The 16,541-nt window shown below is 36.8% G+C and overlaps 1 protein-coding gene across 6 annotated transcripts in view; it reads left to right on the top strand.

The window, feature by feature from the left end:
- The window catches only part of LOC117208286 (elongation of very long chain fatty acids protein AAEL008004-like), a 37,467-nt gene that overhangs the window by 16,464 nt on the left and 4,462 nt on the right, over positions 1 to 16,541 (top strand). For 3 of the 6 annotated variants that reach the window (XM_033449331.1, XM_033449328.1, XM_033449330.1), the window contains 6 exons: positions 10,697 to 10,846; positions 13,587 to 13,777; positions 14,448 to 14,528; positions 15,358 to 15,441; positions 16,263 to 16,319; positions 16,394 to 16,499. In XM_033449331.1, the coding sequence (XP_033305222.1) occupies positions 10,789 to 10,846; positions 13,587 to 13,777; positions 14,448 to 14,528; positions 15,358 to 15,441; positions 16,263 to 16,319; positions 16,394 to 16,499 (577 nt within the window). In that variant the 5' untranslated portion in view covers positions 10,697 to 10,788. The remainder of the gene's footprint in view (positions 1 to 10,696; positions 10,847 to 13,586; positions 13,778 to 14,447; positions 14,529 to 15,357; positions 15,442 to 16,262; positions 16,320 to 16,393; positions 16,500 to 16,541) is intronic. The other 3 variants (XM_033449333.1, XM_033449334.1, XM_033449332.1) reach the window with 3 other exon arrangements.

The following is a 16,541-nucleotide window of genomic DNA, read 5'->3' as shown; positions in this document are numbered from 1 at the left end:
ATGATGCAACATGGACTTGCGTAATTATTTTAATGTGACATTTTTTTTCGTTAATCGTATTTCGACGCAGTTTAGCATTCTTAAACTAAAAGTCACAAAAACGTTATGTAATTAATTCGAACGTGCCTGAGAGGCAGCGCATGTGATTTCTCCTTGATATCGTTAATATTGCAACAGCGATTGTCATTCAGGAAAAATATTATCATCACGAAGGATACGATAACGTTACTTTTCACAGAAATCAAATTTAAGAAAGACATAGTGACGGCACTGTTCAACAAAGATATAACGAAGAACCGGTTAAAATGTTAAATGTTTTATCCGCTAAAAGTGTCTTTCGAATTACCCGGTCGAATATCTTTTATTTCGTAGGGAAAAAGAACTAGCGTGACTGGATCAACTTCTTCCAAATTGTTCCTTTCAAAATAAGGAAAAAACTAGTTTAGAGTAATTTAATTGTTAATCGCTCGAAGATGTTTCGTAGAAAATCGAGGAATCTGACCTTGTCTGTGTCTCACGTCATTCCTGACGATTTATCTCCTAGTTGTTTTACTCCATGTGTTAACTCATTAAGGATTAAAGTTGAGTTAACGCCACATTTCATTTGTAATTCCTTTTCAGCCAATTACAGTCAGTTTACATTATCCACAAGTGAATTGATATTATTGAATTCTTTTGAATTAACATTGTAACTAATCAAAAAAAGAATCATAAGAATTTCTTCGACCTAGATATTAAATTTTATGAGATTTGCAGAAATCGAAGTATTTTATATCGATTTTAGTCGAGAAGAAACTAACAGTTTTCGTATCATAAAAATTCTTTTTGTTTCCGATTTCCTTCCGATTTGTATAATAGGTTTCTCCTATGTATTGAAAATCTATTACTCTAATATATTTGATTTGATAAAACGGTAACGGTATTTCATTTACGTTTTATAATAATGTTGTATTTCCGCAGCGTTTACACATTATTTTGCTGTGTGGTGTTTAATGGATTAACGCGTGCATTCTTTCGTCGTATATCTAATCGTGAACGTAAGCCCTCGCACGTTGCGCGCAATAAAGCTGCTGTTGTATGTTCCCTTACGTTCGGTATATCCGGTCGAGCAACCTCTACAATCCGCCCGAGCCTTTTACAAACACCAATCAATACGTTTGCTAATGGTACTTGGAATTAATGTGTGAATATTTGCGACCAGATCTCTACCACTTGTAATGAACACTAATAATTCGTTTCGCAATAAAAGTGGCAGATAAAACTGGTCAAGATATACAGGTATTTCCTAATACTCGACCAGGTTCGTAGTCCATTCAGTGAGCGATAGTCAATGACGATAATAGATACATCCAACATAGACATAGTCAACGCCGCAATCTCAATGATGTATGTTGCGCGAAATAAATAGTTTAATTCCACGAATGCTACGATAGACGTATAGTAGATGGAAACGATACGCTGAAGTCGTAAAATCAGACAGTGTTTGGAGTTTACAACTTTCGATGGTCGCAACAATTAATATCTGTCTAAAAGATCTTCGTTTAGATCCATGCGATGTCAATTGTGAATCAGTTCTTCCTTTGTAATGTATCTATAAAAAATTGTCGCGTTGTAAAAAGAACGGTTATATTTCGTTTCTAATTTACATATATTCTGAAAGCATCACTGATTATAATGCATTGTCGAACTGCTATTAATTGTGGAAATTAATTTAAAATCAATCGGTGAACCTACAATGATACCTTCGTCGAAAATTGTAAATTTTATCCATTGACCGATCGTTTGACCTCGTTATATTACTTACATTTATTATACATCGGTAGATGATCGTTTCAAGTCTGAATTCGTGGCGCGAAACAAAGATCAGAGGCAATTGCCAATGACTCGAGTCGTTCCCCTTTCTTTCCGCGTACGATAAAATTACGTATCTAATTAACGTCGTGAATACAGAAACTATCGTGACCTCGACATGGTCTCGTTCGACGATTTCACGTATCGCGATTTTGTTACGTGTACGCATTTCCAAAGTCATGCCAATCGAGGAGTGGAATAAATACACATACTCGACGTAAGTGCTTGTGGCTGTTTCGTGAATTTGAATTGAATGGATCATTAAAACATTTTTAAAAATCCGTACATCTCCAACCGTTTACCGTCATGTCTAATTAACACACGTGAAATATTGAACGATGACGACTGAAAAACTATAAGTACCGGCCTTGCTAACGAAACAGTTTTCCGTGTGTGTGGAAACTTTCTTCTTTGTAGCTTCTATCACGATTTGCAATTAGTCAAACTGGTAGGGATTTTGCAACATGCAGACCAGGTCATCTCGCTCCTGGACTTAGCATAGTAAGAGGGAGAAGTGAACGTTGGCGGTTCTAGTACCTTCCAGAACATGAAATTAAAATTTGCCCGATCAAAGGAGCTGTCCTTCTGTTCACGAAATATTTCTAACTCTAAGATTTCACTTGGAAAGTAAGAATATAGTAGGACAAATAGTTTACGTAATTGGAGTTCATATTTATTCTCTCCACTACCTATTATTTCTCGTTCATATAAATGGATAGAAGTTTACGTTCAGATAAATGGATTCAGTTAGCACTTCCATTAATTGAGCACTAAAAGTTCGTTCCAGTAAATGAAATTCATACAAACAGAGTTCCACTGTAATAAAATTCTATCGTTCATCGCAGTCCTATCATTTACTTATACAATCAAAATTAGAGGATTAACTTGTCAGTGACGGAATCTTTACAGATACTATAATACTCGACATACAACAGCGTATGTTTAATTAACAAAGATCCTTGAAGTGTCAGAGCCACCGGAAGCGAGACGGTCGAGGTCGCGACGAGACGATGCGAAGATGGAAGATCCGTGCACGAATAAGCGGTTCAGAACGCTAAAAGATGTATGATTCAGTCGACAGAGAGTACTCGTGCGATACTACAATCAGCTGAAAAGTATGTCGTACACTTCTATTCGTGAATATGTGGCCGCAATTTCTCGTAAGTGTCAACAACGAGGCATGTCTGCTTATTCCTTTCTCTCGTTGCCCTCCTCTCTGCCTCCCCTCCCCCTCACTCTCTCTCTCTCTCTCTCTTTCTCCACCAGTGAAGTTTTGCTCTCTGTCTCTTCACTTAATGCTCCCCAAAACAGCTACATGTTCTCCTTTTCTTCTCCCGCCGATGGTTTTCTTACATCTCTTTTTATTTTGTTACTCGAACGCGCAACAATTCGCGTATTACTTAAGATCACCGGCCGGTTGCGTCGCTCCATAATAGTTAAACCTGCAGTTTCGTGCCGGCGCGACGCGGCAACAAGCCACGCGCCTTCGACTTTCCCGCCGTATGCCGTTTCACCGACTGCTCTGTCATGTATCACCGCGACACAATCGAATACAAGTCTATACGGAGTGCCTCGGAAATGATCATGTAATCGACGCAAGGAAGTGAATAATCGACAAAAGGTTATTCTACGCGCGAAAATAAATCTAAACTGTACATTAAAATTTGTACGGAAATCCCCTTTATTTCATTTCATTTTCATTTGACCAAATCTTATTTGAAAATTGATGAAATGACAGCTGTTCACTCGCTTGTAGTAAATATTTTGTAATTTCCGCGTACATTTTCCAATCGGTTTCAAATTTGACCAATACAATCATAACAGTCGTGTCTCGTGTTAATGAAATTTCAAAATGTTTTATATGACACGTATAATTTATTCATATAAATTTTCTGTGGTTGCAAATACTCTATTGAACAATAAAACAATTATCTTATGTTCCTATCTTTTCTTTTATTCTGTTCCTTCGTTCGTTTACGATACGTTCCTCGTGACTTCTGTTCGATCTGTACGATGCTACACGGTTTGTAGCGAATGGTATGATACTACGACAAGATTAACAAGACAGAGCACCCCTACGTTCAATCTGCGCTGCTGTTTCCCGTTGCAAAACGTCGATACTCGAAATTATTATCCATGTTGATAGAATTCCGTTTGTCCTAAATATAGGCTTGTCACGAGACATACAAATTGACGCCTGACGCGGTCACTTTCACGTGACATGTTAGAAATAACTGTGAAATCTCGCGGTCCCGAATGAATTGTCCTGAAACCGACGTAAACGTAAATATGAAACAAGTTGGATCTTTCTCGCCGTTTTTATTTCTCCAAATCAGAGAATTGCAGAAATCTTCAATTTCATTGTTCCAGCAATCAACCGAGCTTCGATCGAAGTTGAGTCATGATGAACTGGAAAATATTGTTAAGACTATGATCACAGTGAATGCTTGTCCCGAAGAACTATCGTTCTGACGAATCAAACATCTGAAAACCGAAATGTGAACACTCATAAGAGTTTATACGCGTATTTGACTGCTCTAATGTATTCGTTAGGGTGCATTTAGACTAAACGAGCAAAAATATACGAGGAGATCAGGAGCATTCACTCGTACTCACTTGATGTAAACGGTTTTCAAACAATCTGTTCCTAAAGTGATTTACACCAAAAACCGAAAACCTACGTATATACCTATTCATAAAAAATAGACCATTAAAGTATATAGAATATTAAATAGTTATTTCCACCTCGCTCGGTCTCGTGATAACGATATCTGATGAAGAAATTATAATTATAAATGCATTCTTTGATCGCGAAACAGAAAAAGAATGTTTACGCGTTAATTCTACTAAAGTGAAGTAAGAACAAGCATTCACTCGCTTGATCTTAAATCTAAACGCACCTATAGAACGATATAGTTGGTTAAAAAAAGATATCTGCTATGGTAGCCTAAAACCTAAGACATAGTAACCGAAGAAAAACGAAACATCGACGAAATTTCGATCTTGCTCCAATCGGCATCGCGAATCGCGACGCGTATCGAGGATAGACATGCACGCGAAACCACTTTCACGATCGCTCTACCACGGATTGGATATGTTCCAGTACTGGTTCAGAGACCTCGAACTATTCCAAAGTTTGCCCTCTCGAATTAACGTTTCGCGAATTTTGACGATCCACGCGGTCGATTATGCGTTGACCGAATTTCACGCATCGCTGATACAAGCGTTAGAAACCGGTTAGACGGGGGTCCTATTAAACAAACTGAAACATCTGTCTTGCGTTTCATAGCCGTCACAGTGGTAGAATCTAATTTAATTGGAGCCAGACCTTTCTATTGCAACACACCTTGATCGCTCGTAAGATCGTTTGAAGCACGATAAATAATCCTTGTATATACTTGACTTAAAGAATCACAATGTGTAATGTTTTCGTTTCGACCGCAAGCTTGATTAAAATTTCCGTCGAAAATTTATTTTCTATATACGTGGCACGCTCGATCTGCCGTTAAATTGTGTATTACTGCTGCGCGGTTAGTTCCATGTTATTAACTCGCGGTATTGTATAACGCCAATTACAGATTTCTTGCACAACGATGTTGTAATTTCGCGTATTTGCTAAGAACCATCTCTCGTTTTGTTAAACTCCCAATAAATGGCAGTATATTTAGATATATCGGGGGGGAGGGCAAATAGATTCGCTGGCTGTGGTTTCAATCAAATAAAAATGTAGCGTGCAATCATCATCGCACAATCTTTTACGAACTCTCCTACTATCGCAGCAATGAAATCTTACGTATTTCAAAAGCTTTTACATTCATTATTATCTTACACTATAAACAACACATTGAAAATTGATCGACTGATTGAGTCTCGGAATAAAGATTCAAATCATTCGTGATTCATGATAAGAGCTAGCTCACCAATGTATATTATATATAGACGTTAAATTATTAGTGGTTACACGTTTGATATTTAACGTTATCTGCTCTCGTCACGAAATAATAAAAAGTAGATTAATAAAGTTAGAAATCGTAAATCAATAATATGCGAAATAAATTAAATAAATTAATATTAATAAGCTTATAATTAATTTTATCTATTGTCTAAAATTGTTTGTATATATGTACGATTTATATCATTACTACCAATTGCTACAATTATTTACACATTTTTTACGTTTATTGGCCTTACCTTCTTTTTTCTTTTATATGACTACTATTCTACTTTTGTTATCGATAATAATATTACTAAACTTATGTTTATATATATTTACAACGTTTATATATTTAGAGGAAATTTGAAAATGCAAAAGCATTATGTACTTGAGTCTATAATTGAGTCTATAATTGCGTCTCATGTCTATTACAGAGACACATAAAATATCTAAAATAAAGTAGGCACTACATGATATTTAATGAGTAAAACAATCCTCTGTCTGAATTCCATTTCGTCAATTCTATTCACAAAGATATGAATTTTCACTTCCTCAAAGATATTGTTTACGATGTCACTCTCTTCATCGAAGATTTATCGAGGTAATATGAGTATTTCAGATGCGACATAAACAGTTTTGTCGCCGTACATTATCGCTTTCAATCCAACAAGCCTTTGTTGTACCAACCGACGCTAGGATTAAAGATTAAACGCTATACGCCAGCATAATCGCTTGACAGCTTCAGTTTCCGTCGAATACTGTGACTCACACGTACGTACAACCAATCGCAATGTATTCGCCACTTTAGCATCATAATCTTATACACAATATAATTACCGACAATTCGTATCATGAATTACTCGCTAGTACAAATATAGATTATGTCATTGTGCGATACGAACTATGATGTCATAATAAGCGTAAAACCTTCCACGAAACGGGTTTCTACGAATTATACTTCTTTTTTGGCAAACTATATTCGAACATCAAAGTTAGCTTGTCGCGAAATTATACATCGTCTAATTTCCTGTGAAATTTTTACGATAAAAATTATTTGAAATACCAAATATATATCAAAGATATCTCGACATGCACTATATACGTTAAAGATATTTCTTTGGTGTTTTATTGTTGTGTTTGATACATAAAACACGATTCTCGAAGAAGAAGACAAGTTATTTGTCGCCATGTTGGCTCTCATTCGAATTACAAATAGGTCGTATTTTACGTAACATTATGATATACGGTGAATCTCTAAGGTCTTCTGTCTTCTTCCTGTTCAATGATCGTAGCTATCATAGCTGCAGGTAACATTCTGACGAGCTATAGAACACAGAATTTAGAATCTCATTTCTGGCCGACAATAATCCACTTGAATAATTAAGATCCTCGTTATTGCTAACAGCGAGCTATTGTATCGATTTCATGTGGAACAATGTAGCATTCTATTGAACGCTTCTTCAAGTTTTTATATGGGTATCTTGCGTAACATGATAATGTAGTAAAGAAGTAGAGGTTGCAGGTATTACAAAAAGTTCAGAAGTCGGTAACAAGTGAAAAATAGGAAATAAAAGGTTGATAGAAGAGTTCTTACTGATGAAGAGTTCCAATTATTGAACGAAAATGAAATTAGGAAAGAGACATCGATTCTTCAAGTTGTATTCCAACGTCGGAAATGTCTTTGCAAGACTTATTACAAGAATCTTGTTCACACCTTGATGCTGCACATCGCGAAGTTCTTCTTTCAGAAATAAACGAAATTGTGTTCCTCTCGGTTTATTTGGCCGATGACGTCGCGTATACGTTTCAATTTCATAGGCCTCCCCACTTTTTACTTATCTACAGTTCCCAACCTTGACGCGACCTAACACCTTTCAGCAATTAACAGTCTAGTACGATGGGTCACGTATGATTGTGCAATTACTTCGTAATGGTGTCACAGTGTCTCAGTTCAGTTGTACAACGTGATTCCACGATACTGTCGAAAAGACTGACCTGTAAATATCATCTCGTAAGTCTTTTGATTCCTATCTACGATACCTCAATATGTATGGCGAATCGAAAGTTTGCGCGATTTATATTTCTGCAAAGCAAATCGCTCGTACCGTTCACCGTAGACGGATTGGATATCATACTTTTTAGACAAAGCTATTCTTTTCTCAAAAAAATAGAACCTTGTCCTAAGAAGTTACGAAAAAAAAAATTATCAAGTATACCTATCTCACAGCGTATGTAAATCGCGATCGAGTCACCGCGGTGCATTAATTTACAACAGTATACGTCGTTTCTTGCGGTTGTTGCCAGTGAAACGAAACATTTAGCCGGCGTGGATATTGAGGTCAGTGGTTTGTTCATCCCATAGTTAACGACGATTCCAGTGTCGAGACACAGCTTCGAGCGCAGGCACGAGCGAACGATTCCTTGCGTAACGTACGCACAGAGACACTGTGTGCCACCGTGAGCTACCGAATCATCGAGTCCTCGTGTGCTATCGAGACCCACCAAGACTCATCGAGTCGCCGCTGGCCCGTTTTCTGCGCCCGGCCCATTATAATGTATACAGCTTTCGCAATATATTCGCGAAGTATTTCGCTTGCTCAGCGCGTTTTCGACTTTTCATTTTGCAAGCGAACGAGACGATCGAGCCACGCGATCGCGATCCATCGCGGAGCCGACGAATCATTGCCGACGCTCCATCCTACTTGGCACGAAAATCGATACCTTTATCGCTGGATCGGTACTCCTATCCCCTGTCATGTCTTAGAACTTACAATACGCTGATGCCTTTATCAAACGTTTTTTCAAATTTTTCAAATCAGATCACGTTATACAAATTTGGATGAGAAAAAAATGAGGATGTTTTTAGTCTAATAGACTGTACAAAGATGATCTGTGACACCTGGATCATCTTGCACAGTTGCATTAGATTATTAGTGACATTTTACAAGTAACAAGTTCGAAGTTATTTAGAAGTTGATTCTAATAAATGAGACGTTCTCAAAAGCCACGTTCGATTAAAAGTTACAGAAGAGTAATAACACGCAGTTGCTGTTCTTTAATTCTATCTTAGAATTTACTATTATTTATGTAACTTTCTTGCAATAAATAAATTTATGAATTTAAGAAGTTTAGACATTAAGGAGTAGTAACGCAATGAATATCTCTCATTCGACAAATACAAGTCATTTGATTATCCTATTCCACGGAAGAATTGTAATGCAACTGTAAAATAATGTTACTTAGCACTACAATCTACAATCTGTAATCTGTATGAATTTACTGATATTCTTAGTAAAGTATTGTGCAAGAGGGCTCTAATTTGCGTTGTGCAAAATCTTCGTCCAATGTTTGAACAGGAAACTCGAGTTAAATAGATTCGAACAAGAAACTTGGACAAATTAGAAGATGTTTGGTTCTAATAGACTCTGTACAGATATGATCAACGACATATGGCGCGTTGTGCAAACTCCATAGTCAATATTTGTCAATTTTCTTGACATCCACGAAGACAAATCTTGATTTCTGGTTTTTTCCTTTGACTGAAGAGAGGGAGAGAGAGGGAGAAAAACAGGAGAAGAAAGGGTAGGACGTTAAAATAGTGGGTAGTCCCCGAGACTCCGCGTCCGTATACAAATCGGTGACCGGCTGGCCGATGATAAATGACGACATCCATTCAAGTCCGTTCTCGATTGGCCTTGACGAGAATTCTCTCGTCGACCGAGTTGTATTGAAAGCGAAATTCAACGGGTTACCAAACCGTCCACCAGCATAGAGAGCATGCTGGGTGGATGTAGATAAGTTGCTGGCCAGTTAGTTTACAGAGACATGATCAATCATCCTTGGCACCCACTGTATAGGCACAAGTAATTATCTTCTCGCGCGAAGGTCCTCTTCCGTATCTTCGAAATTCTTTGCGAGAAAATCGTTTCGAGGAATCAACGAACATCCTGTCACGTGTCACTTAACGCTTCTTCGTGATAATCATCTCATTTTCTTAGCAGAAGAAACTTCATTAATAGCTCCTTTCCTAACTGCAACGACTCAGTAATCTAACTGGATTCCAGTTGGAAGGATAACAGAAGTAACAGGTATTTCATACTTATGGATCATAGGTGTGGGGCAAGTTGATAACTATCACCGATTTTGGCTACGATCACGAGTGAAATTTGACTGATCGTTATTGGAAACGACGAAACTATAGTGGACATAGTGGTTCAAGGCCGTGACAATTCATGGTCGGCCCATGAGTTGCGCGAGACTATTCAATCGTGTAATCCATAAGAAAAATTATGTGGCCACTTTCGTAAGCGAATGTACGCGGTGAATTTCGGATCATGAGCCGATCTTGGTGGTGCGCACATACGCACATGCGAAATCGCTTCTAACTCAATGTCGATGCCGAAAATCATGACACAAATTGACAACATTTTATGTAATCAGCTGGTCAATCTCTACATCGACGTTAAGTAATACGCCCTCATTCACGCATGGAACAACAGAACTTAGTTGGAAACCGACTATTCGCGAGCCAGCTGAATTTACGCGTTTCCATGCTATCCGGTTTTAAATTATTCTCACAGTTTTCCCTCCTTTTTCTTTCTTGTTCTATATTTAATGCTAAGCTAAATCTTATCGTACGTTTAACTCTACATAAATATTTTTAAAACGTTCAAGTATAGTTCTATGACGTAGAGAAAGATCTTTTATAAAAAAATAATAGAGGTTGCTTCCACACGCGTTTATCGAAGAGTGAAATGCACTTTCTGTACGCTTTTATGGGAATTTTTATGGCCCAAACAAGGAGCCCGCTTTGTTTTCCACAGCGTCCTTCATGTTGTCTCAATTCACTTTCGAAATCGACCTTCATTCTTGGACCGCGACGATGATTCTTTCATGCTTTGATCGTTTCAGGAACTCGTGGATCTGGTCGTGAAAATCTACGCCCTTGATTCTGACCTCAGGAAGATATCTTGCTAAGGTTCTCTTGGCAAAAAGCAAGAAAAATGTCGATTGTAATGCAGTACGTAGACCGGCTACACGAGATACTCGACAAAAATGCAGGTAAGCCTCTAATGAGATCGTACACGTACATTACAAACGCGTAACATGGCCAGATGTAGATCTTACGATATCTTGAAGTTTTTCACCTTCCAAACATTGTGAACAAACCTTAAACATTGAGAAACATCTCAGCGACGATCACCAACTGGTGACTGGAAGCGATTTTATTAAGCAAGAACAGGAATGGCTGAACCCTCTCTCTCTCCATTCAATTCTCGTTTTTCTGCTTTCATTTCGCTTTTCACCTTGGTCTAGACGGAATATCTGCAGTTGATCGGAATTCATGGCCAGTGTCCCCTGTGGATAATATGGAAATTGGATTATTCTTAATAAAAATGATACGATTGTGCTGGGTAAAATGATTAGATTCTATTTGAACAAAGTTGGAAAAAATCGATGATTCTTCCATCCTTATTTCTTTTTAACCAGCACGTATGTTTAAGAGTATGCTTGTTATGGTTCATAAATGTTTTGCAATAGCAACAAAGTATTACATAAAAACGATGACGATAAGAAAAATAATGAGAATAATGTCAATAATAATTAAAGAGACGCAAAATTTACGATGGAAAATAAAATAGTCATGTATAACGCATGTTTAGTTATGAAATGAAACATTAATATAAAAAATAACGCATAAAGAATACAAATTATAACTCCATTCGGGAATAGTTGCTTGTAACAACTCATGTAAGAAATATGCAAATAATATACATAATCAAATATAAGTAGAGTTCTACGTTCAAAAAGATAACATCAGAAAAATATCAATATATGTACATTATTGTATATAAATAAGCAAACAAGAGTTCAAGTAAATGAATAAAACATATATGTCTTCTTCGACGTAAGCACATTGTACAGGGGTAACATTGTCTTAATGCGAAGATGAGCAAAGATTACAACTGTTCCACAAGAACTAAACTTTTAAAAGAATCTTTTAAACTTTTCAAAAGAATTCAAAAACATAAATCAGACTTTATCCATCATAGTCGGCAATGCGGGTATATCCTGAATAGAAACTTCTTTGAAATTACGCAAGCATGAATACAAATAAATAAAAATTAAAGCAATAAAAGTTACAGATGACTATTCCTCAAATAACATCAATAGCAAACTATTACAAAATAAAAAATCTATTGTGGAATATATAGCGAAATTCCAAATATCTTTTCTCACTATCTTAAACCCCGATTTCTTTCATAATGCTACCAACTTTCGCCATTTCCTAGCTACAGTTATACATTTCTAGACTTCGTTCTTTACTTCATAAATTTTAAAGTTTTAGCTAGGTATCTGGAGCTTTTATCTGCCATCACTAACATTTCAACGAACCAGAACTTATATTTTTATTCGCATAATATCGACTCATATCAGTATAAAAATTAGTTTCATAAATATTCGTTTACCCAGTGGAAGAAGATTCTATAGAAACCTAACATGCTAATATTGCAAAGGATCGGTGATAGGGAATTCCAGAATTCCACATATCATTTCTCCCCATGTATCTTTAACTTCGCAACGCTTTCTCAAAAGCAGAGGAGAAACCTTCTGCGTGTATCACTTATAACTTTTATCCATTATTATCGTATATTAAAGAATGCTTGAAAATACTCATCTCTTTATCTTTTCCTTTATAAAAACTTTTCCTCGAGAAAACGATAAAGAAACAGAAATTTAGAAGTTTCATGATTGAACGACTTGATCCATGTTTTCTAGCACGACTAAGGAAGCACGGAATCGGAGATTTCGACGAGTGCTTGTGCAGGAAGGAAGGATAGAATATCATTATTCATTTATTTATTTATTTATTTAGTTAGTTAGTTATTTAGTTAGTTAGTTAGTTAGTTAGTTAGTTAGTTAGTTAGTTAGTTAGTTAGTTATTTATTTATTAGGGTTAAGCCCGTTAGAATACATGTGTTTATAACAACAGGTAGTTACCGGATACAGAAACTTACAAAAAAGGGGAAAAAAAATAAAAATCTCGCATAATATGTGCTGATGAAAAAGTACGGTTAAGCAATAAATTTAAGATCAAAATAACGCCTCATAAATCAGTCGCTTATATGACACATCACTGGTAGAAAAGAAATTATGTGATCCAAAAAAACTATTAGCTAAAGAGCAAATACGATTAAGCAAACGTTATTCCTCGTGATACAGCGGTAACCTGCATCAAAAATGAATTATTCATTTCACACGGCTGAGAGATACAGCCATCAGTCTCGAGGAGAATTTTTAACTTCTTCAGTAAACACGCAAATAAGAGACCGTATTCTCAGATTCGCCGAATAACTTTCAATAGTAGAAATTCCCGTAGCAAAGAAAATATCACGATCGAAGCGACTTATCACGTTTTAAGGTAGAATACTGAAAGAGCACCATAAAACCGCACCAAGGTCAGTCAGCTATTAAAACCAGCAGGAGACCAGTTAATTAAACACATTTTACAACTGGTTTTAACGCGTATAATAACGTATAGTATAATAATGCGATAGTTGACTGAACTTTTGAAGGACGAGAAAAGTATAGGAGGATATCGCGTGAAGACACCTCAAGGTCGAGACCGATACACCAATGCTACGCCAAGGCAGCTGGTCATGCAACATCAACTACGGTCGACCGAAGACTGATTTGTCCTAGAAGTTTTCTCTATGTTGATTAAATTTTTGAAGTTATTGATGTATACCAATCGATCAAGCATTGATAGAATGTTATACCTGTAATTTATTTTTTTCAGATCAGAGAACAACGGACTGGTTCATGATGAGTTCACCGTTCCCCACTCTGTTTATCTGCCTGAGCTATGTATACGGAGTCAAAGTTTTGGGTCCAAAACTAATGGAGAATAGGAAGCCCTTTCAGTTGAAGAACGCCTTGATAATTTATAATCTATTCCAAATGGTGTTCTCAGCGTGGCTCTTCTACGAGGTAACATTTCTACTTCAATTGAATGTCCCTCGTTGCACTTGTTCCTCTTCCCTCCTTTTTATATCTTGTTGTATCAAATAACGTGTCGTCTGAAGAATTTTTGTTGCCCGTTATAATGTGTTGCCCGATTCAAAAATATATTCCTTGCATGAACAAGTCTGCGATGGTACACATTTGGCTTATGGTACATAAGCACGCACAATCAGTCTCTCCTGTATCAGAATGTGCCACAGGGAACCAAGAATTACACACTAGCATCGTACGATGAATGATTTCTGCGAAAACATCGAACGTCCGGTTAATTCATCGAGTTCGAGATTGTGTGTGACCGATATCAATGGCACTACTTAATTAATATTTACGAAACGATTGACTATATAAACTCTTACGTGATATCTTTTTCAATGCAAGATGCAGAAAGGTTGCTCGCTTCAGTATACAAAATTAAACGATTCGTTGTTGTTAGACAAATTAATATCGCTTGGACAATACTTTGAAAGGCTGGCAAAACTTTAGTTAACACTTTCAGCGGTTACAAATAACCGAGTCGTAATCGTGCTGCATTTTAAAGTTCGCGGAAGAACGCATTTCGGACTCGATCGATTAAGCCTTCGATTAATGCAGAGGAAAGCACAAGATAAAACATTAATTTTCAAACAAAAAAAAACAGAGTCTGATGGGCGGATGGTGGGACCAATATAGTTTCCGTTGCCAGCCTGTGGACTATAGCAACAATCCAACCGCGGTGAGGGTAAGTCTTGTCATACGTAATTTTCTCTGCAGATGGATCATCGACCGCCATTCCAACGAGACGGACCTCCACCAACGATCTTGTTCAACGATTTTTATATGCGTATACGTACGAGTATATATGAAAGAAAGATATCGTTGATCTGCTGCTCCATATTCCTCTATATCCTCAAATCTAATTTCATTAATTGTGACTATGACAACGTATACGCATATTTTTGACGATAGAACGTTTCATGTTTTCAAGGGCCTTGGATTGTAGAAATTGTGGAATTGTGCTATGATGCGAATTATCTTATGCTTCGTAGGCAGTCGACCAGGGAACGAAACCATGTATGAAAGAGGAGTAAACTATACTATAGCGCTTGTGGCTTGTGTATTTTGCGTTTCTACATTTGCTTGTTTCTGTTGTTATCGTGTAATCTGTACTAATTACATCTTGGAATGCCTGCATGCCAGTCCAAGTCCGAATTAACTTTTATTCCGTTAAATCCATTGATATCAAGAAAAAATCAAATGACAAACTGATTAACGATTCATAAACTTCCTGTAACTTTTACGTAAATTCTCCTGAATCCGAGGAAAATTTGGAGAAAAAATGATGAATATAGAAATAGGTAAGAACTGAAATTGTAGGGGAATGATGAACGTCGACGAAGGCGCGTTCTTGTTTAGCCTTAATTAACACTGTCGCGTCCCAGCCATTACCATGATTAATTTTTCTCTGAGAATATGCACACGAACGCCCCTTTCTTTTCTATGCCTTTCTCTTTCGTTTATTTATTCTTTTCATTGATCGGAGAATGGCCTCTGGGCGGTTGTGGTTGCAGATAGGAATGTCCGGATGGCTGACTGGCGACTATTCTCTAAGGTGCCAACCCGTAGACTACAGTGATCGACCCCAAGTACTAAGGGTGGGTGATATTCCCCATTAACACGCAAATGCATTACACTATGTCAAATACAACTTCTGCACAATCTGTTAGTTACACGATAAAACTATAAATTCTATATTGAGACATATAACAATGTTGGCAAAGTTTCTGTTGAAATTGAAAAATTCAAAAATCTAAAAGTTCGAAGATTTCGAAATTTAAAAACATAATTCAAAATTTCTTTAAACTATGCAATTTAAATGTGAAACTTGTATTTCGAGTACAGTTACATGTTTTAACATTGTTTTCTTCAGCAATATTCCAAGCGATTGATTGGATACAATTAAAAATTCTCATATTTTCTTTTCTCATAGTCTCTTCTGTCAATATTACCCAACTCTGTACTCATAACATCATTTTTCCTGCCTACATGCCACTAAATTTTCCGTAGTACTTGAGAATATTGTAGTTAATTTAGCAAGCTAACACACTTCGAAACAACCGCTTCATGCAATTAATGCCACTTAACAGACTACGAGTAGAAAACAAAAATTTGAAATAGACACCATTCACACGACGATATTACTTACTGGTTACCACCTAATAACTATCACAAATGGATACACAGAAAGATGCGCAATAAAATGTTACGACTGTTCATCAAAGCAACTCTATCAAAGGCAAATCTTTCGAGCATCTGCAATTCTTGTTCTTTTATTTATTCTATAATTTTTCATCATTAGAGTATATAATTTATTAGCGATAACGCTGTATCTCCAAGGATTTGCTCCTATTACCACGTTCATCGTATTACGAACAACGTTAAAGGGATTATCTAATCGATATTTTCCAAAGCGCAGATGGTGCACGCTTGTTGGTGGTATTACTTCTCCAAATTTACGGAATTCATGGACACGGTAAGTAACTGGAAGTAAATTACATTGGAAGTTTTTGATAATCTCGGTCGTTTTACTGTCCCCTATTTTTGTAGATCTTCTTCGTACTGAGGAAGAAGAACGATCACGTGTCGACATTGCACGTTATTCACCATGGTTGCATGCCAATGTCAGTGTGGTTTGGCGTTAAATTTACACCTGGTAAGGCAATTCACTTCACTGTCGTCAATATTTGCAAAAGTA

The sequence above is a fragment of the Bombus bifarius genome, unplaced genomic scaffold, assembly GCF_011952205.1.
Source record: "Bombus bifarius isolate JDL3187 unplaced genomic scaffold, Bbif_JDL3187 scf7180000008058, whole genome shotgun sequence".
NCBI classification, from domain to species: domain Eukaryota; kingdom Metazoa; phylum Arthropoda; class Insecta; order Hymenoptera; family Apidae; genus Bombus; species Bombus bifarius.
The sequence above is the reverse complement of the archived record's forward strand: the minus strand, read 5'-3'. Positions and strand labels throughout refer to the sequence as shown.